Source organism: Hylobates moloch, unplaced genomic scaffold (assembly GCF_009828535.3).
Source record: "Hylobates moloch isolate HMO894 unplaced genomic scaffold, HMol_V3 SCAFFOLD_16, whole genome shotgun sequence".
In the NCBI taxonomy this organism is placed as follows: domain Eukaryota; kingdom Metazoa; phylum Chordata; class Mammalia; order Primates; family Hylobatidae; genus Hylobates; species Hylobates moloch.
This window is the reverse complement of record NW_026652291.1, coordinates 12,546,850-12,568,914: the sequence shown is the minus strand read 5'-3', so window position 1 is coordinate 12,568,914 and position 22,065 is coordinate 12,546,850. Positions and strand designations below refer to the sequence as shown.

General features: G+C 56.1%; 1 protein-coding gene across 6 annotated transcripts in view; it reads right to left on the bottom strand.

The window, feature by feature from the left end:
- The window catches only part of ITPK1 (inositol-tetrakisphosphate 1-kinase), a 181,003-nt gene that overhangs the window by 6,723 nt on the left and 152,215 nt on the right, over positions 1 to 22,065 (bottom strand). For all 6 annotated transcript variants that reach the window (XM_032135071.2, XM_058429642.1, XM_032135070.2 and 3 more), the window contains 5 exons: positions 19,343 to 19,441; positions 18,945 to 18,985; positions 14,778 to 14,943; positions 8,470 to 8,537; positions 2,760 to 2,922 (listed from right to left, as the gene is read on the bottom strand). In XM_032135071.2, the coding sequence (XP_031990962.1) occupies positions 2,760 to 2,922; positions 8,470 to 8,537; positions 14,778 to 14,943; positions 18,945 to 18,985; positions 19,343 to 19,441 (537 nt within the window). The remainder of the gene's footprint in view (positions 1 to 2,759; positions 2,923 to 8,469; positions 8,538 to 14,777; positions 14,944 to 18,944; positions 18,986 to 19,342; positions 19,442 to 22,065) is intronic.

The window sequence follows — 22,065 nt, the reverse complement described above, 5'->3', positions numbered from 1 at the left end:
GGAGGAGCTCCACCATCAGGTCAGTGCCAGGGAACAGGGAGCCGTTCCCCAGCAACCTCCTCCATCATCCCCAGACAAGGCCCAGGGGCCCAGGCAGGGAAGCCGCTTTCTGTGGTGGTACAGAGACAGCTGCCTCCACGGAGGCCTGAGGATAAACAGGAGCTCGGGGAGCGGACTGAGGCATGAACCCGCAGGTTAGGGTACCGGCTCCATACCAGCACTGTGCAAAAGCCATCTCCTCTGTCTTCAAGACGGGAAACTGGTTCCCACTGCAGTGAACACTGAGACTGAAACGTTAGGTGGCTTGTGCCATCACAGACTGTAAAGGCAGAGGCAAGGTTTGAACTCATGGCTGGAGCTGAGAGGTGGAAAGGCTGGGGCTGATGGTCTGGGCCCCATCCGGCTTCACCACGTGACTTTGGACAAGCCACTCAACCCCCAGCCTCACATTCTTAACAGCAACACAGAGATCCCAGCGGCCCTTTGCACATCGCCTCGTGAGGACGAAGTGAGGCGTCGGGGCAGGCCTGGCTCACGGTGTCATCAGCACATGCGGCTGTTGCGGTTATTTCTCCAGAGCCGGTGTGCTGGCCCCTCTCCCAGGCCTCTCCCACCCACGTGCTGCTGGACACCTATGGCCCAAGGTGCCTCCTGTGGGTGCACAGGCCTGCCGCTCTGCTTGGCCCCAAAAGCGTGCTCTATGGTAAGGTGGGCACACTGAGCTATCTCCCGGCGAACCAGCTCTGCCCTGCCAGAGCCCTGGGCCTCTCCTCAGTACCAGGCTCCCTTCACCAGTCTCTGCCAGGCTCAGCCATAGTCCCACCCCATCTGGGTAGCCCTTCTCTTGGCTTCTCTGGAAGAACCCTCCCTGTCCACACTGGCTCACAGTGCCCCACACTGGCTCACAAGGCCATCCCTTGTCTGCACCCACAGATCGCAACCATCCACACATTTTGTGTTGGGAGGCACTGGCCTTGCTCAGGTGCAAAGCTTCCCACCCTCTCCTGTCTCCTCCCTGCTTCTAGAACTTCTCTTCTAACAGGCCTCCCTGTGCCCCCCTGGCCCTCCAGCCACTGATATTGTCCCCTTTTCATTCTGCCACTCAAAACATGCTCCATGGTTTAGATCCCACGCTTTCTTATCCTGAACATCCCTTGCATTATCCTGAATGTCCCTTGCGCCCTAGTTCCCTCACACCTGCAAAGCAAAACCCCATGAAACCTCAGCTCCAGCTAAACCCATGGTTTCCTCCCCACTGCACCCAGAGGCAATGGAGAAAAACATGATCATCCCACGGGTCTGCCCTTCAGTTCACAAGCAAGATCTCATGGTCGCTGCTCCCCAACTCCCAGGGTGAGCTCCAACGTCCTCAGCTCACCACACGCGGCTCCCCTGACTCTGTCCTTCACCCTTCCTGCCCCGCAGCCGCACCTGCTGTAGCCACAGGGCTCCACGGTGCCTCTCCTGGGACCTGCCCCTCTGCTCCAGTGTCACCACCTCACAGAGGAGCCCCCCAACCTCCCGCTCTGTCCTCTGCCTCCTCCAGACAGGGGTGAGCTCTCCCTAGGCAGGGCGTGGCAGTGGAGCTCACGCTGCATCAGCATCTGGACCAGCTGGGACACACAGCAGCCCTGGGCGACAGCAGCCCTGGGCGACAGCAGCCCTGGGTAAACACCAACTGAATGACAGGAGCCAGCACACTCCTCTGAGCCTTGGCTTCCTTGCTGGGGCCTGTGCTGCTGACTGCGTCTGCGCATGCTCTCAGATGAGCAGAGGTGACACACACAGAAAGTACCCAGCCAGTGCGTAGGGCCAAGGTCCTGCCTCACCCCCATGATAAACACCCCCGAGTCCCCACCTGCCAGGCACAGTCTCTGAAGGCGGGAAGCATTTCCTGAACGTTTTTGCACCTCAGCAGCTAGCAAGGCTGGCTTCACCTCCACAGCAGGTGCTTTACAAGGGTCAGGATGGAGAAAGGAACGGGGGACCCCCATCTGGGGAATGGCGGGCACAGAAGTGCGGCTCTGTCTCTGAGCTGCTGCGGGAGGTGAACAAGCCACTGAGCCTCGGTGTCCCCGGGGCGAGGCATGCAGCCTGGTGACTGTGTGCTGTGATGTCACGCCATCGTTCCTCATGCCCTGTGCTGGGGCTCTGCTCCTGCGGTCCCCATAGGGCCCCTCCCTGAGAGCTGAGGGGCACATGGCAGAGCCTGGCTCAATGCCAGTGGGTTCCTAGGGCCCAGCTGGCAGCAGAGAACAGACCCCATAGCCCAGGGCTCCTCCCCAGGCCTGTGCCCGGCGCTGCAGTTCAGGGTGGCGGAGGCAACGTGAGCCGGGGAGTCTCTGGCCTGCCACCAATGTGCTGTGGGGCCTGAACAGTTTCCTCCTCTCTAGGGCCTCAGTTTCCCAACATGTAAACTGCAGGGGGCTGTAATCCCTTCAAGGTCCTTCCTGCTCCTTAAATCGAGGAGGGCCTGATCCACCAATGACGCACGTGGAGAGAGGAGGTGAGGGACATGCGTGCTGCAGCCACTGTGCCTGATGTTCCCCAGGTGGACGTGCGGCTCTCCCTCCCTCCTCGCACACCCCGTAAGCCCATCGCTTGGGTGAGGCTGAGGCTTCTCGGGGCTGCACCTCCCCAGACCCCATGGTGAGGGAGAAAGCTGGCTTTCCAGCCTTGGTCACCCTGCCTTGTCTGCCTGGTCACCTGAGGACAGTCTCTGGAGGCCGGTCAGTGGAGGTGGCCTGGCCGCCACTCACCTGGGAAGGCATTGATGTCAATGACAGCGTGCTGCCCTGTCTGGTTGTTGATGATGATGTCGATGCCGAAGAGTGACACGCCCAGTGCCTGCCGCAGGGCCCGGGAGAGCTCCCGGATGACCTCGTCGCTCGGCCGCTCAAACACGCCCTCGATCTTGTCCAGCTGCCGACATACACAAGGAAGTCAGGCCATGGGCCAAGGAGCTGCGATGCCGCACCACACAGACAGACCCCCACACCAGCTGCCACGAGGCCCTGGCATGCTTCGGGCCAGGAAACCAGACAGACCTACTGTGGTGAGCACGGGGTGGTCACTGGCCAGGTCCTGCCCTCAGAGGGCCGCCAGGCACCAGGTGTGTGAGGCTCATTACCTCCTGTGGGCTCATCACAGCCTGGAAGGCCAATGCCAGCACTGCACGTTACACACAGGGAAACTGGAGCTCAGAGAGGGTTGGGGCTGGTCCAAAGTCACACAGCTCAAAAGCACAGGGCAGAATTTCGATCCATATTTTTTAGCCTCTAAAACCAAAGCCTTTTAACGGGGAGGAAGGAGATGGAGAGTGTGTCAGGGACCCAGGAAGACATTATGGTGCCCAGCACCAAAGCCGGAACTTGAAGGCAGGAGGATGTGGGCCCCTGGGAGGGGTGGGAGAAGGAGAGAGGCCCCCGAGAGGACACAGGGGAGGCAAAGGTGCAGAGGCCAGCAGCTGCAGGACATGGCTAGGAGCAGCTGGGGCACAGAGCCGGGCAGAAGTGAGGAGTTCTGACCAGACCCCCACTTGCCCACCATCACAGAGACCACCAAGGAGGTGAGGGCGAGGGCGAGGGCCCTGGGGCCCAGCAGGCCAGTCTTCCTTCCCAAAAAATGCTGTTTCCAAATGAACTCACACCCCAAACAATGCAGGCTCCCCAGAGAGGCTGCTCTGCTGCTCCTGCCTGCCTCCTGGGGTCCAAGCTCAGCTTTTCTCAAAGCTTCCATGTGCTGGTCAGGCCACCCTGCTCTGTTCTCCCTCCCAGCCCGGTACTCCCCTCTGCCACTCATGTCCTGTGCTTGTCACAGCTGGCCTGGGACAGGCACACACTGTCATGGGCTCAGCCTGCCCCCAGCCAGGGCCTCCAAGGAAGTGGGGCACTGCATTGGGAAGGATTCTGGAGTCAGAGAGACGTGGGTTCCAAACCTGACAGTGAACTCCTAGCTCTGTGGACTTAGGAAACAGTACTTGGCCTCTCTGTCTCAAGTTTGCTCTTCTGTAAAAGGAAGCAACAAGGCCTCCATCTCAGACTTATTTTGATAAGGTGGGGACAGTATGTGCCCAGCTGGGAGGAGATTCATCTGAATTCCAGGGCAGGAACTGCATCCTGTCTCCTCTAAATCAGCCAAGGGAGGGCTCACACTAGGTGCTCAATAAATACTGAAGTTTTGGGGGTTGTGGGCTTAGGGGCCAAAAGGGAAGGGAGTGGCTGATCCATGAAAGACAAAAGTGAAGCTGGGTTCAAAAGCTGGACATGGAATAACCATCTGACCTGGCAGTTCTGCTCTGGGGTACACACCCCAGAGCTGAGAACGTGTACTCAAACGGATGCTGTCCACCCACGCTCATCGTGGTGTTATTCTACCCCAGCGTGCATCCACAGATGAACGGCTACAAAAACTGGTCTATCCATACGACGGAATACTGTACAGCCATAAAAAGGAATGAACTTCTGACATATGCCACAACGTGGAGGAACCCTAACACATCATGCTGAGTGCAGGAACCTGACACAAAAGCTCATATACTGTGTGATTCCATTTCTGTGGAACATCTAGAACAGGCAACGCCACAGAGACTGCAACGAGCTCAGTGGCTGCCAGTAACAAGAGGTGGGGGAAATGGGGAGTGAGTGCTGGTGGGCCCAAGGTTTTCTTCTCAGTGATGAAAATGTTTTGGAACCAGATAGAGGTGGTGATTGGACAACACTGTGAATGTACTAATTGCCACTGAATTATTCGCTTTAAAATGGTTAATCTTATGTATGTGAATTTACCTCAATTTTATTTTATTTAGAGACAATGTTTCACTCTGTCACCCAGGCTGGAGTGTAGTGGTGCAATCACGGCTCACTGCAGCCTCGAACTCCTGGGCCTCAGCCTCTGGAGGAGCTGGGACTACAGGCATGTGCCACCATGCCTGGCTAATTTTGTTTTTTGTAAGGACAGGGTCTCACTATCTTGCCCAGGCTGGCCTCAAACTCCTGGCCTCAAGTAATCCTCCTCCTTGGCCTCCCAAAATGCTGGGATTACACGTGTGAGCCACTGTGCCAGGTGCACCTGAATTAAAAAAAAAAGTGAAAGCAAATCGACAGGGCTGGGGACAGAGCCCTGGTCACCAAGAAAAATGGCCCTTACCCAAGCACAAGAGGCTGAAGTAACCACTGGGAACTTCCAGGGAGGGAAGTGCTGAGCAGGAACCCACACCCGGGTGCCGCCCACGCTCCGACGGACCCAGGCCCGGGCGCCACCCACGCTCCAAGGGACCCACGCCCGGGCACCACCCACACTCCGAGGGACCCACGCCCGGGCGCTGCCCACACTCCAAGGGACCCACACCCAGGGGCTGCCCATGCCACGCCTGGGTATCACCTACGCTCCAAGGGACCCACGCCCGGGCGCCACCCATGCTCCGACAGACCCACGCCCGGGCACTGCCCATGCCACGCCCGGGTATCACCTACGCTCTGAGGCCTACACCAGCACATCTCCCACCCCGGCTTTGCAGGACACGCAGGGCCCCCCTGCTCACAACCTCAAGGCCTTGGTGTCTTATCTGGAAGAAATACTTTCTAGGGGGCAGGAGTGGCCTGGCTGTAAGAGACACTCATCCCTTAGCACTTTTCTTTTTTTTTTTGTCTTTTGAGACAGGGCCTTGCTCTGTTGCCCAGGCTACAGTGCAATGGCGAGATCACAACTCACCGCAGCCTCGACCTTCCAGGCTCAAATGATCCTCCCACCTCAGCCTCCCAAGTAGCTGAAACTACAGGCAAGCAACACTAGGCCCTGCTAATTTTTGTATTTTGTTTTGGTAGGGATTAAAGGTCTCACCACGTTTCCCAGACTGGTCTCAAACTCCTGGGCTCAAGCGATCTGCCCACCTCAGCCTCGCAAAGTGTTGGGATTAAAGGCATGAGCCACCACACCCAGCCACTTAGCTTTTCTGAGCCTCCTGGGTCACTCTTGCCAGTGGGGGCCAGAGGCTAAGCCTAGTGGGGCAGCTCAGCCACTCGCCCGGCAGCCCAAGGCCCTCACTGAGTCAGAGAGACCCTGGTGGACACCTTGGAGCTGCCCACTCTCCACTGTGTACCCTAAGCCATAACAGAACCCTCTGGGCCTTGTTTTCTTGCCCCAGTAAATGGCGTAATAAAAACATCTCGCTGTGAGATTGTGGTGCCCACAGGAGGCTGAGCCCTCAGGCTCACAGCACAGGCCCGGCAACAAGGGAGCTTGGCTGCTGCACTGCCACATGCCCCATGGCACGCCATTTACAAAAGTGCTCTTGGCTTGGTTGTGGAATCTCAGAAATCCTTCCGAAGTTGTCTGGTTATCCAAAACCAAATAGCCATCCTAGGACAAGATGCCTGGGGCCCTCAACGCAAGTGATCCGATGACGTTCTGGAAAGCAAGGAGGTGACAGAGGAACTAGGAAGGCGTTCATGGGTCTCCAGTGGGCCTCGGCACCCGGCCGCCGAGACCGTGCCCATACTGCACACCTGGCAACTGTGGTGGGTGCTTCTCACCCAGGAACTCCCTGGACTCCAGAACCCTTCCGGGGCAGGAAGAAGAAACCAAGGCTCGGAGAGGTGACACGACTCGCCTTAGCTTGGACTGGACCCCAGGCAGTCCCGTCAGAGTCTGTGCTCTTAACTAATACCCTAGACTGAATTTCGAAAAGCAAAAGGTGTGTGGGGCCCTGCAAGTTAGGTGGGGCTGGGCCCATCCTAGGGGCATCCCACAGGGAAGAGAGGGAGTGCTTTAAGGCCAGAGGAGGGCTTCCTGCGCCAGACTCCCAGGGAGGCCAAGGCAGGACTGGAGGAGCCCCAGGTGGGCAAGGGCAGGTGGATGAGCAGCGAGCGTGTTTCTGCACCTGGGAACAGAGCTGGCTGTGTGAGGCCAGCCCACGGGCGTCTAGGAGGGGCTGATTCCCCAGTGGAAAAGATGGTGCTGACCGCATTTCCCTTTTCTATTTTTGGAAGTCGTCAGTCCTGGCAGATTCCTGACTAGCAGCCATGCGCTGAGGGAAGGAGGAGGTGACTGCAGACCTCAGAGGTGAAGGGAAAGGCCCTGCAGTGTCTCTAGGCCGACCCCTTCCCGTTTTACAGATGAGGAGATTGAGGCTGGGGTCAACAAGTGGTAATCCAAGACAGTGACTTCTGGTGGGTCCCTCTGCCATCATGGCTGCTGGCCCTGCCCATGAGAGGACATTCAGTCTGCAAACGTCAACTCCCCTCCATCACATGGGCTGCCGAGGCCCCCAGAGCAAAGCCATGCAGGGAAGAAGCCCTGGGATTCTGAAGCTTAGAAGAAAGCCGTCTCTTGCACAGAACATATAATATTCTCAGCCAGGCACTGAGGCTCTGTTTAAATCTGTCCCCAAAGCCTGACATGTTCCCAGGGGACATGTGTCAACACCCTGAAGGATGGCGATGTTCCCTCCAGGTCCTGCCCACGCCTGTGCTCTGTCTAATCCTCGGCACACTGCTGGCTCCTCAGAGGACCCTGACACAAAAGACAGACAGGCCATCTGGGTTCTGGGGCAGCCCCCCCGGGGACGCGAGCACTGCCACTGGAGTGGAGGCTGGTTCGTTGGAGAGGCCAGCCCAGGACAGGAAGGAGGACACCAGCAAAGCCCCCCAGGAAGAGCAGGACACATGCATCCTCAGAACAGCGGGCTCCCTGGCAGAGGGCTCTGAGTTTAGGGAAGTGGCCACTGGCTCTCTGGACTTCGGGCAAACAGCAGAGGGTAGCCTTTCCTAAATTCTTTGGGGTCAGGTGCTCAGGAATCACTGGTGAGGTCAGAAGTCCTAAATTCCTGGAAGATCCAACTTTGGAGTCAGACAGATCTGGGGTCAAACCCCAGCCTTGCACCGTGTGAACAGCTTTGTGAACGTGAAAAGGTCACTGAGCCTCTCTGATGCCATGAGACCTGACTGCAACCTGGACTGCAGGGCACCTGGGCTGACACTGGCCACAGCGACACTCACTGAACAGCCAGGATGCCCATTACCCACAGTGCTGGGGGCAGGGGTGACACTCCTGCCAGCCTCAGGACCACTGCAGGACAAAGGACTGAGATGGTGCTGCCTTCACAGCCTTTTTAAAAATCAGGAGCAAGGCAGATTAGAGAGCAGTTCTTCCAATTCCTCATGCTGGGAGAAGGGTCAGCACACCTTCTGTGTGGGCAACTTGCAGTGAGTGGTCTGTCCCCGCACCCCAGTGTGCCCCTCACCTCTCCCTGTGCTGGGCCGGGCTGCAATGGCTGCTAGCACGAAGGCTCGAAGCAAGCAGAGGAACAGGGGTCTCTGGAACCTCCTGGGGCCCCTGGCACAGAGGCAAAGGTCCTTCCCACCCTACCCTGCTGGAGAGCTCGGCCAAGGACCCCATGGCCACAGCAGCCCACACCTAGGCCCAGGGGAGGGCAGTTTCAGGCCAGGCCAACCCAGCGGAGGGACCCACCTCCGTGAGGACTGATGACGACTCCGGCTTTGACACGTTGTGGCTGTTGAAGAAGATGGACTCACGGTCTGAAAAAGCGACAGGAAGGAGCCGGCGTTAGACCCTCAATGCAGGGACCGCACTGCCGCCACTCGACACCAGGGGGCAGCACCACCCCGGGCACACAACACGCGGCCCAGGGCTCTACAGAGCCCTGGGCTCCAGCGAGCTGGGCACCAGCCCTGGGCATGGACGTGTGCCCCATCAGGGCCTCCGGTTCACCTTCTCCTCCCACATAAAAGTGACCGATGTAATGAGCCAACCTCTGCTACCGTCTCACAGCATCACATCTGGTTTTCCCTGAGGCCCTGTTCCCAAAGTGCCCTGTCACTATACAGGGAACTGGGGGAAAAGGGCTGGGTGGGACAGCTAAACACCTGAATATCACGGCCAGAGATGGCCCACGGTAAAGCAGTCTCTTGGTATTATTTAGGCCAGTGCTCCCAGCCCACTCCCCAGCCCACGGGACTCTCTTTTGGGGAACATGCTAGAGACATAGGGACAGGCTGGCACTGGCACGTGAGCACTTAAAATACAAAGGGTTCTGGTGGTTCTTAGTGACTTAGGGAAAAAAATAGGAAATCAGAGAATGTAGGCTTCCACAGGATCCATCCAAGAAAGCACACAGCACAATTTCTCTTTGGCACTGGAAGCTGGCACAGAGAGTCTGAAATACCCTCACCCCACACGTCTGGCTCCCGCCTGCCTCCCACAACACCCGGCCCGCACAGGCCCACTGGGGACCCGCAGAGGCAGACCAATCCAAAGAATACTGAAAGTGCAAGTAGATCCCACAGTAGAAATGTCTTTGGGGAGTAAGCCAAAGTCACTTGGGGGAAATGTCAGGTCGGTTGGTCAGAAACACGCTCGTAGGCACTGGGAAGCATTGGCACGTGAATGCAAGAATTGCAGAACCATGAGCCTCAGGCCGAGTTCTGGAAAAGGCTGTCTGTCACCATCCCACGACTTCCCCCAAGGCTGGCACGGGACCGTCCTGGGCCGCCAGCCCCAGCAGCCCCTCCTTGAGTCCTTGCAGGGTGAGGCATTGTGGCTCCCACCCCCAGGATGCAATGCACACCCCTGGCATCCAGGCACCTATGTGCGAGGACAGGAGGGCACTGGCTGAGGGCCACTGCATGCCAGGGGCCATGCCAATGGGGCACCTGCTGTGGCTGCCAACGACCCCATCAGCTCCAGGACTCTACAGCGCCGCAACAATCATGCATGAGGGAGTGATTCAGGTGGAAGCCAAGCAGGCAGGCGCTGAGATGTACCTGGCGTCCTTCCCGCTAGTGGGGCACAGAGGCCCCTGGCCGCCCTGATGTGCCCGACAGTTCTCCTGCCGCTCTGACCAGAGCCAGTCCAGACGGGGGGCATGAAAGATGGTCCTGGGGAGGAGCCTGGGGAAAATAAACACCCCGCAGGACATGTGTCATGTGGCCCCCAGGATCTCTACTCCCAAGGCACCGACAGCCAAGAAGAGGGAGTCTGTGGGGATGGCATAAGCCCCATGGGCTTGAGGCTGGAGCAGGCTCGAGCAACTGGGAGGGGAACACTGCCCACCTTCTCATCCTGTAGCCCAGCCTGGCTCCGCCCCCTGAGCTCAGGGCACCTTCCCACCTATTTCCCTGTAGATCCTGAATAGCAGTTGCTGAGTGGCGGAGAAGGCCCAGGGGCAGGAAGGGCCACCAAGCACAGGTAGACACAGCAAAGATCAGGGAGGCTGGGAAGTCTGCAGGAGCCGCAAGGAGAATACGTGGGTGCTGAGTGGGTGCCAGGAAGGGCCAGAGCTGGGTGCTCAGAGGGGCCGGCCAGTGTCTGCTCACCTGGACAGATCATGCAACTCAACAGCTTCTCTGGCAGGAAGAGCTGGAGTACAGGACATTTCAAAAGGGGCTCTTTTCTCCTCCTGGCTAATTCTGTTTTTCTTTTTATTTTTTTGAGACGGAGTCTCACTCTGTCGCCCAGGCTGGAGTGCTGTGGCCCGATCTCGGCTGACTGCAACCTCTGCCTCCTATGTTCAAGCGATTATCCTGCCTCAGCCTCCTGAGTAGCTGGGATTACAGGCACCCGCCACCATGCCTGGCTAATTTTTTGTATTTTCAGTAGAGACAGGGTTTTGCCATGTTGGTCAGGCTGGTCTTGAACTCCTGACCTCAGGTGATCTACCTGCCTCAGCCTCCCAAAGTGCTGGGGATATAGGCATGAGCCACCGCACCTGGCCCTTCTGGCTAATTCTGACCTGGGAGCTCTGGCCATAAGACCATTTGGCAGGGCAGTGAGAGACGGTTTGGGCTCAGTTCCTCTCTACGTGCGGTCTGAGCAGGGGTCGGAGGGAATGGGAGCAGCCTCCCATGGCTGCCAGTCACCCAAGAGACGATGGAAAGCTGAGGCAAGTGAGAAGGCATCAGGGAAAGAGACCTGGTGGCCAGCTCCAAGACTGTCGGTTCCTCCAACACACCAGACCAGGGCGGTGCTCCCAGCATGTAGCGGCAAGCCCTCACTCACGAGCGCACCCTGGATTCTGGGTGCCCCGTGCAGTCTATTCCTGGACTAGCCCAACAGCACCGGTGGACAACTACCACCAATGTTCTACAGGGAGGGAGGGCAATGAAAGGAAGAATGTGTGTGTTTTCTTCTCAACTTATGGATTTAAAAAATAGGTTTAAAAGAACAATAAATGATAAGATTAGCCCCCAAACATCCCAGCAACTCAGCAGTATAGCCATGAGCTGGACCACACTGCTTTTAGCCTTATTTGCTTCATCTCTTCTCTCTCGGGAGGCGAAGGAGATGGGGAGAATGTGTCCCAGTGCTACAGATGGTGACCCAAGTCATCTTCCAGTTACCATGAGTATCGTCTCTGCGGAGGGACCACCTGAGCTGCCCTTTCCAAGTGGCTCCCCTCACCCAGTGGTATCCCAGGACACATTCTCTTCCCCTAAGAACCCCTCATCTCAGGCCACAGTTGACCCTTTTATTATTTCTCTCCTTGTGTGCAGTTTCTCCCACCAGAATACAAGCTCATGAGGGCAGGAAGCTGGGTGCCTGTCTAGCCCCTGACTGGATCCCCAGCAGCTCACGCAGGGCTGGGCACATGGTAGGTTTGATAAACGCTGTATCACTGACTATTGAGAGGCTCTGGAGAGGAGCTCAGCAGACTATAGACTGTAAGCCCGGCCACCTGCACTTGTAAATAAAGTTTCACTGGAACACAGCCGTGCCACTCATTTACATATCTACAGCTGCTTTTGCACTACAACGGCAGCATTAAATAATTGGGATGGAATCGCATATAGCTGGAAATGTTCATAATTTAGCCTTTTGCAAAAAAAAGTTTGCTGCCTCCCACTCCACTCATACATGCCTAAGAAACAAGGCTCAAGCTGGAGAGAATAATGGAGGGAACCTGCATAAAGCTGGGAGCCTGCGCCGTGTCCTCAGGGTAAATAAAGATGAGCAAGAAATAAACCCACTCTATAGCAAGGGAGAGCAAAGGAAGCTGCTCATCTCTACCCTGGCACAGGGTGGAGGGAGGGAAACAATCTCTCCGTGAATGTGAACCACGGGCAGAGAACACAAAATGTTCCTGGTGGATGGCACAAGCCACAACCTGACTTCAGCTTCAGCAAAAGCCTCTGCACGGATGCCACTGGCTATAAGGCACACTTGATTTGAGATGTCAACACGTAAAAAACAAAAGTGCAGCTGACAGGCAAAGGAGACTGGCAGTTGTCAAGTGAAGACTTGTGTCCTTGTCTCTATCCCAGGTCCAGAAAAATCCCACTCAAGGAGCCTCCATCCCTGCGTGGCCATGGGAAGCTGGGGGACCTGTCACTGGGCAAAGGAAACTGGAAAGCTGGGGTGGGGGGCGGAAAGAGGCCAGAGTCCCAAACCCCCTTTCCAACCGGTCCAGCTTAAAAGGCTGCTGTTGCATTACACTTCTTATCCAGAAAGAGAACATACACGCAGAAACCACAGAACCCACGTTAGCTCCCTGGCACAGTGCCCTAGAGATGGGGACACAGCTCCCTGGCATAGTGCCCTAGAGATGGGGACACAGAATCAGCTTTGGGGATGGAGAGACACACTAACAGTTACTTAGTTCATGTGAACAGAATAAACATTTCTCCTTTTTAGCTCTGTGTGTTTCTCTACTATTTGGGCTTCATCTGCTTTTTTTTTTTTTAAAGAGACAAGGTCTTACTGTCACCCAGGCTGGAGTGCAGTGGCACGACCACAGCTCACTGCAACCTTAAACTCCTGGGACCAAGCGATCCTCCTGCCTCAGCCTCCTTAGTAGCTGGGACTGTAGGTGCACACCACCAGGCCCAGGTAATTTTTTAATTTTTTTTTTTTTTTGTAGAGATGGAGTTTCACTATGTTGCCCAGGCTGGTCTCAAATTCCCGGCCTCAAACAATCTTCCCACCTTGGTCTCTTCAAAGAACTGGGACTACAGGCATGAGCCACCACGTCTGGTCTCCTGGTCTGCATTTTATGGCAAACTGGCAACCTAGAAATGGTCACACAAGAAGACGCACAGGCAAGGAGTCCTCGTCCTCACAGATACAGGACAGGAGCCCGCACTCTGCTGTTAATGGTTCCTAGCATCAAGATGGAAACTGGCCCAGCATTTTGCAAACAGGAGGAAAAAGGAGAAAACAACAACAACAACAAAAAAAACCCAGAAAAACCCAACCACACTTCTGTGTGGATAAGAAAGGAGATCTGACAGTAAATTTCTTTTAGAGATGGGGTGACTTGGGTAAAAATAGAAAGGAGTTGATATAAAATATAACTCCTGTTAACATATTTTCCATAGTCTTAAACATTATTATTTTCTTAAATTAGGGAATAAACAGCATTTTAAAAAATGTCAGCCTCTTCCAGCCCATAACTTTGAGGAATATCACTTGGTGGTATATAGCCACATATAAAAGTATGCTTCCAGCATTTGGCTCCCACCCAGTGGACAGGGGCTGGGACCAGGATGTCCCAAACCCTAAAAATACAGCCTTGAGTCTGGGAGCCACATGCCCAGCTAGGAAGGCCGCCTGCCCTCAGGAGGAAAATGAACACCTGCACGTTTCCAAAGTATCCATGCTCTGTATATGTGTCCATGGAAAGAGAAGAGGCATCTACGGGAAGAAGGGCTGAGAGGGCGACCGCACCACTGCAGCCCCTCCATGCCGGGCGGCACACCAGCCAGGAGGTGTGGATGGCCACAGGCAGTCCCCGGAGGAGGGATGCCAAGAGGACACATCTGTTTGCTCAGGTGGAGGTAAAACAGCCAGCGTCTGAATGCTTCTGATGACGTGGGTTCCCCTTGCTGAAAGAAATGTGCGGCTGATTTGAACAAGCCACAGCGGGGCAGTGAGTGTTCTCCAAAGGGTCCTCCTGGAAAGCTACTTATCCCAAGACACTGCCACTGTTCCAAAGGTTTCCAGAACATGCCTTAGAGATGCCTTCAGAAGCCACTAGAACATTCTTTCGAGCAGCTCCACTGCCAGCAAATCTTTAACTCCGTGTCTGTTTTTAAAATGGCTGAGGCTGGAGAGGGCGGTGAGCAGCTGGCGGAAGGAAGGCCCCTCAGCACAGCGGGGTCCACAGGCTGCTCCCTGGGAGGCTGCTTCTCGGGCCCAGCAACAACAGCACCATGCAGAGAACACCCTACGTGACACCCGCGGGATCCCTAGACCACCGTCCACTGACTCAAAACCCGCTCACTGGCATGGTAGGAGTCCTGCACCTAAGAAGACCTGTAACCTGGCAGCTGCTGCTTCTCACAGAGCCTGATTCACTCTGGCAGCTACGCTGTAACTCTGTCTCAGGCTCCCCCAGGGAAAATGAGACCCAAGGTAAAGACGGCTCAGCGGGAGACAGCAGGCAGCACCTGCCCTCGCTTCCCTGGAAGGCCAATCCACACCATGCTGGCCACACCTGTCCCAGTGTGTTCCTCCGTGAATATCATTATTGTGTGGGTCCCCAGGAAGCGTCCTGGGGACAGAACACTTCTGGATGCGTCCTGGAGTCTACGGAGGTTCAGGTGGGGGGGCCCCCTACAATGACCCAGCGAACAGGGACATTTTACTAGTTCCCCAAGACCTCTTTATCCACCGTACACAACTCTTTCCACCTTTAGAGCACCTCTCCATCCCACCAAGAACACAGGGTGGCGGGGGCAGTGCTGAAGGACAGAGAGCTGCTGCCACATCCCAGCTGGGCCCCTGAGTCTCGCTCAGCCCCAGATGGCGAGAGGAGCGGTTACCTGATGTGCCTGCAGAGAAGTTCTTGAGTGAGGGCCTCTGGACCACGGTGTAGGACTCGCCAACCACGAACACCTTGTACAGGACGGCGTTGTGGTTGATGAAATTCTGGACCACGCAGGGTGGCTGGATGGCGTTCAGGCCCTCCTGGTTGAACACGATAGCCATCTGGGAAGACGAGGGGTCAAAGGCTCTGTCAGAATCCACCACCCTCTCAGCCTCCAACACACAGGTGTGTCACCTGTCCAGAGCACCTCCACCAAGGCCCATCCCTGGTCCCGTGGCACGAGGACTCCCCGAGAGGAGCCTCGAGCTAGGGTGAGTGGAGTGGGACTTGTGAAGAACACCTGGGGATGCATCCCTTCTGCCGCAGGGTTGGAGATCCTCCCTCCACCGGGCCTGCCATGTGAGATCAAGCTGGCTGTGCACTGCACAACTTCTGAGAGTGTGGAGCCACTCGTCGCACTGTGGTCCAGGGAAGGGGACCCCTGAGGTTCTGTGCCACTCAACCCTCTGACATCCTAAAGGATCCTCCACAAAGACCCGGGAGGAGGAGGAAGGAAGCAGATGACTCAGGCGCAGGAGTCAGGAGGCCTTGGGTCAAAGCCTGTATGATGACAACGGCTGCCTCTTGTCAAGCAGTTGTGACAAGCCAGGCCCTGTTCTGAGCACGTACACCAGTTACCTAGTGTCTCCCTCACAATGCGCATCTGAGGTGAGCATACAACCTTTCACAGATGAGGACAATGAGGCGCTGATAGGTTCAGTGACTGCCGGACAGTGAGCGAGCCCGGGATGGAACTGGGTCTGCAGAGCACCCAGTCGCGCCCCTACACACGGAGCCACGTGACACTCTGCAAACAACAGGCCTTTGTGCTCCTGGTCCCCGACTCCTCTGGGGAAAAAGGTCCCTGACAGGAGGATCTGCTAGGGGCTGGGGTAGGGAGTGCAGGGGGGCAGCTGCCAAAACCCTCTCAGCCCCGGCCAGCACAGGCTCTGCACAGGGTCTGCTCTAAGGACAGAGGGGTGGGCCCTAGGCCTAGTCGATCCAGCTGCTGGTGCCAGGGTCATGGCTAATCCCTCAGCCCGCAGGGCCCCAGGAAGGAGCCACCAGACGGCTGGGGCTGCTGAGCAGGGAAAATGGGCCCTGGACAGCTGGCTGCCTCCCCAGCTGCCACCCCTTGTGTCAGCTGTCACGGAGCGCCGGCCCTACGTGCCTGGAGCTCAGCTGGGCAGGACAGACGTGGAAATCCAGGCCACATGGGAAAAACAAAAAGTGTGTGTCTGTGCTGGGAGCACTGGGGGGCAGTGAACATCTCCTCAGCCTTCTGACAAGAATAAAGGACAGGAAAAACACGAGCAGCTCTGGAGTCAGGCAGGGGCTGGAGTGCCTGCTCAGCACTTCTGTGTGAGCCGAGGCTGGGCCCCCACCCTGCTTAAGCGCTACTGTCTTCCTCTGCAAAATCATGGGTGGCTTCAGGGGTGCTTTGAGCTTTTGGCTAAGTTACAGCTTAAAAAAAAAAAAAAAGACAGATTCCACTGTGGAGCAAATGAGTACCCTCACACTGGCTCGAAAACAAAACAAAAACCCAAATAGTTCTATGAACATAAAATGAAGACAGAGTGGTTTAGCAGAAATGGTCTTGGTTTTGGTTGAGTCTGGGGCTGGGAGATTCAGAGGCAGTGAGTGGGTGGGCTGGGATGCAGATGAGGACTCCCGATCAGAAGCACCTGCTGCCCGGAGTCAGAAGCACCTGCTGCCCTATCTAAAGCCAGCCATGCACAGTGCTATTTTCTACCCCTGCTGTACTTGGCTTCCCCGGGTACCCCTGGAATCTGTGAGAAGCTTGTCCCCCAACCTCTGCCTATCTGGTTGGACAGTGTCCACCCCAGAGGGCAAGTCCCTGTAATGCTAACACGCCCTGTCTGCACACGAGTCCACTGGGGTCTCTGAGTACATGGGACGTGGTGGCACACCTTGCCGGCAGTGGACCCAGACAGCCTGCTGGGGAGTAGAGGGAGGGGCGCCCGTACAAATATCCTGAGCCAGATGGCTAGAATGAGGGGTGATTTATAGCTTCCCCTGAGCGTGCTGACCCCAAACTTGAGGGCTGAGAGTCCCGAGGCCCATCAGAGGCATCCTGAGAGGGGTACACCTGGATCCAGAACCCCCATCCCCTTCAGCAAGTACCTGGCAGGCTCTAGGGCAGCTGGTTCCGACAGCTCATCCAACAGTCCACCCAGGCAACCCTGGCAGTAACCCCTCATCCTTCACAGAAGCCGCTAATGTCTCCAATCACAAATGTGATACTCTGGGTGGCTGGGTAATTTGCCAAAGTCGCACAAATGGCAACACACGGCACCAGAATCGGTCCCAGGTCTGTGGGATTCCACAGCCCCGGCCCTCAGGCCTCGAGTGACTCGCAGAAGTGGCTCCCTCCTCCCAGGCTGCCCGGTTCTGAGTTAGGCCGATCTAATCACACTAATGACTGTGCTTGTGCTTCCGTCTGGGAACACCCGAGCAACTCACACACAGAGGAACCACTGGGTGGTTAAAGGGGCTGGTGGAAGGCGGGCAGGCAGGTACTGGGGCTGAGTGGGGCCTGGGGACCGACACTGCTGCTCTCGAGCCTTCCTGCTCCCTCCCTGGCCTGGCACATCCCGGAGGGTGCTGCCAGCACCGGGCACAGAGCCCAGGTAGGCTGCGGCAGGAGGGCCAGCACCCACAGGAAGACTACATGAGGGCTCCCGATTTCAGACAACTGACAACAGGACAGCAGGCTGTCTCCACACTCCTTCCCATCACAGCATGTGCCACGCTACGCCGACACTGTCTGCTGACACTTCCCCGGAAGTGCAGGCCAGGGATAAAGAGCAGTACATAACCCAGGAAAGGCCCATGCTGCTGAATCTTCCCCTTTTAGTCGTGAGCTCTGGGGAGGATTTCTGTTGGTGGGGCTTTCCAAGGACAGGCCTTCCCCAGAGAGCCCACTCTGGTCAGATGCCTGTTGCCCAGCGCACCCCCACATGTGCCCAGTGGGGAGACCCCAGGCAGGGCTGTGTCCAGGGCAAAGACAAGGCCCCAGGTGTGGCTCCTGTGGGTGGTGCGGGCCCTGGCCCCAGCGAAGCCCCTGCATGACCATCCACTCCTCTAGCCCCCGGAATGCTCACAGGCTCCTTGGCTCTCTCTAGGGAGAGGACTCACATACTATGCATCCGTCCCCTGGTCCCTGTGGTCCTCAAGGTGGCCGGGAACATCATAGAGTGAATAAAAGAATGAATGGGCAGGTGGGTGACTCGTGAATCAAAGCATTCCACGGCGTTGATTCTAAGTGGCCTCCTTTCCTCCCTGGCCCGTCTCGATTCAGCAGCATGGCAGACCCCTGTGGCAGTGTCAGAGCCTTCTCAGAGCTAACAGCCCTCATGTGGGCCCAGCCCGGTGCCTGCCACAAAACAGGCCCTCAAGGAGATGACACTGATGGCCCAAAGGACAGACAGACCTGCAGGGCATCACTCGCACAAGCTCCCCTATGGACTGAACGTGTGCCCCAGAATTCCTACACTGAAGCCCGTGCCCCACTGTGGTGGTATCTGGAGGTGGGGCCTTTGGGAGGTCTTGAGGGCGGGGCCCTCAAGATGGGATTAGTGCCCCTATCAGAAGAAATCAGAGAGCTTGCTCTTACTTTCTGCCCCTCCCCATTCACACACACAAGAGGCCGTGTGAGGACACAGAGAGAAGGTGGCCATTTGCGAGGTAGGAGGAGAGCCCTCACCAGAAACTGACCCTGCTGGCACCTTGACCTGGGACTTTTGGCCTCCAGGGCTGTGAGAAAATAAATGTGGCAAAGCCACCCAGTGCCTGGGGTTTGTTATGGCTGCCAGAGCTAAGACAGGCTCCACAGAGGACAGATGGGTCCCCAGCACATCCTCCTGCCTTAGGGACAGGACAGGCATTGGGGTGAGGTTGCAGACAGTGTTTGAAGCCACAGCACTCCTGCTCTATTCTTCTGGAGTCCAGGGAAGAGAAGGAGGCGATCTACCAAAGAGCCAGGACTAACAGCAGGGCAGGAGCAGTGGCAGTGAGGAAGCCGGCAGGGTAGCAGTGAGACACGACGAGTGGAAAGGATGGGGGTCAGGGGCAACAGACAGTCACATATTCTTCCACTCACCTCGTGAGAGTTGGTGCCATGAGCCACTCTGGTTTTGCAAACTATGGGTTGGGGAGAGAGAAGCAGAGAGAAATTAGTGAGGCCATTCACCCACGAGGCAGGGGTACTTGGCATGTCTAGAAAGGAACTCTAGCTGAGACACAGACTCTGGACACCTGGTATCTGCACCGAGGGTGACGTGTGGGTAGACACCCCCAGGCCAGGCAGGAGAGCACGTTGCCCTGTGCCCCCTACCAGGACCCGTTTCTATGGTGTGGGTGGAAGTGGGACCCAGGGCCATGTGCCCGTCCATCCTCGGGTGAGCTTAAATCCAGAGGGGACTATAAACCCAGCCCGTCCCCCATGCTGGCCTGTGGTCTGCAGCGCCTGCCCCCAGGTGGAGCTGGGATGGTACGCACTGAACGGGAAAGCCAGGCCGTTCTTCTCCAGCAGCCGCATGGTGTCATCCCCGCACAGGCTCGTGAGCTCCATGAAGGGTGGTGAGCAGATCCTGTCATCTAGGGCAGAAGGGAGGCCTGGTCAGCACAGCTCCTGGGCAGCTGCCCCAGGCGCACATCCTGCGACAGCCCGCCCCACCCCAGGGGCCTTCAGTGCCCCCACGCTCCTGGATCTGACCGTCCCCAAACTCTGCAGTCCCATGTGCTTGTGTGTGTGAGCAATAACCACAGCCCTGCCATTACATTGTCTAATAACATTTCTGTAATTACAAAACTCGTGTGTGATCACTGTGTAAAATCCGAAGAGTACAGAAAAGTAAAAAATGTACATATTCACAGACATTACAACTACTACCCCACCACTGTGGCCTTTTAGCCACGCGTACATTTACACACAGAGAGCTGTACAAACAGGATACTGTTTTGTAACCTGAATCCTAACTTAATAAGCCGTGACTATTTTTCTGGTTCAATAAAGACTTTCCCGCCGTGTGATACACTGGCTTAATAATAATCGCAGTGACAATACAGCTCTTAGCATGTGTCTAGCGCTGTACCGAGGGCTTTGCCGGCATCACCTCTACAGTTTGCAAAATAATCCCATGAGGAGGAAACTGGGGTCAGAGAGATTAAAGAACTAGCTGGTAGTGACACAGCTGTTTCCACATGGACACTGCCTGACCCCTCACCTGCCGACTACTTAACATAATTGAGGGCATTGCATGGAGCTCCAGAGGTGGCCTCCCCAGCACGCTCACTGCATCTCTGCTGCATGCTCCAGCCCAGGCCGCGCCTGGTCCCCCTGCCAATGCCTCCTCACCCTTCACAGCTTGGCGTTCCTGGGCCCCTCTCCAGGCCCACCCAGTGGATTCTAAGGGTGAGCCCAACTTTCTAAAACCCTCAAAAGCTGACCTGTTCTGTTCATCCTGACTCGTGCCTGGCACCGAGCAGGGGTAAACTGATTTTTTGTGGGATAACAAAACGTATTTGGAATCTCTCTGCTGATGATGAAATTACTGGTTTGTTATTATTGCTTCTTGTCATTGTCCCCCTTCCCTGATAAGACCACAGAGGTGGGACCACCCTGTACTTTAGGGCACAGGGGCCAGGAAAGGCTGAGCGTGAGCGGGGCGGGGGCAGTCTGCCACCCACAGGCTTGGAAACCAAACCAAAAGTAAACAGAGCGAAGCGGACTGTCTCGAGCTGCTAGCTACTTGGCTGGCTAGGAGGTCAGGACATTAAATCAAGGTAGATCCAGCCTCATTTATCTCATAAAAACAAATGCCAAGAATTACACAGGGCATATAAAAGTGCTTTTATCTCCCTCCTCATCCTCATTCCCCTGTTCTCCCACTCCTACCCTCACAGTCTAAACTCCAAACAGAAAGATTTGGGGGGTTGCAGTTTCTCTGGGGCACTGGGAGGGTGGTCTGGAGCCAGTGTTTCCCGAGCCCCTGGCAGACAGTGTTGCAGGCCCTCTGCACAGAGTCCTGTTCAATCCCCAGCGGTCCCTGACAGTGTCCAGAAACAGGCCCCAAGGTCATACAGCGGTCAACGGCAGAGCCAGGACAAGGAGCCAGGCTCACCTGGCAGCACAGGAGAGGGGAAGTCAGGAAAGTCAGGGTGGGGAGGGAGGGGAGCTTGTGCTCAGCTGAAAGCCATTTTCCAAACAAGGCCCCAGGCAGGGTGGGAACACTGTGAGGGCTGGCAGGCCCTCCATGGCTGTCAAGTGAGGAAGCAGTCTGTGCAAAAGCCTCCTCGCTGCAAACACACAGCCCCTGCAACCCAGCCTCAAAGGATATGGTGCTCAGGCCTGAATAAACTGGAGGGTTCTGCTGTAGGCAGGCTTCAGATGGGTGCTCACCAGCCTGGGCTCCACCCTTGGCCCCTCCTCCCACAGGAAGATTTGGAGGCTGCTGGGGTCAAACAGGCCACCTCCCATAAGAGCTTCCAGACTCCCTGTGGTTTTTAGACTCCCTGTGGTTTTTAAAACTCCCAGAGTTTTTAGAAAAGGTGAATCAGCTTGGCTTTCAGATTTCAATGCCCTCCTCAACTGTCCCTCCCCACCCTGGCCCATCCAAGTTTTTACATAATATCACTAGTGGCCAGTAGCCAATGTCTCAAAACACTGCATGTGTTCCACGCCAGAAACTGTTCCACGTAGTTACACAGTAACTCATTTACCCTCATAAGAGCCCCACAAGGAAGCACTCCTGTCCCCTGAGAATTTTACAGATGAGGAAACTAGGGCACAGAGGTGGCACTTCCCTGCATAGAGTTCCACGGTGAGCCAGTGGTACAGCCAGGAGGTCACACCCAGACCATCTGACTCCCAGGCCCCTGCTGTTGACTACAGCCTCCCTCGCAGAAAAAGTGCCCATGGAGCTCCCTGGCTCAAGGGGTTCCTGACAGTGTGCTACTCTGCTCTGTGGCAAACCTCATAACGATAACAGTGTCAACACACAGAATCCACCAAGGCAATACACCGTATTAATAAAGGACAAAAACCACACAATCATCTCAATGGATGCAGAAAAAGCATTTGAAAAAATCTAACACCCTTTCATGGCAAGAACACTCCACAAACTAGGAAAATAAGGGAGCTTCTTCAACCTTCTAGAAAAACCCAGACTCCCCAGTGAAAGACTAGACACTTCCCCTAAGACCAGGAACAAGATAAGGAG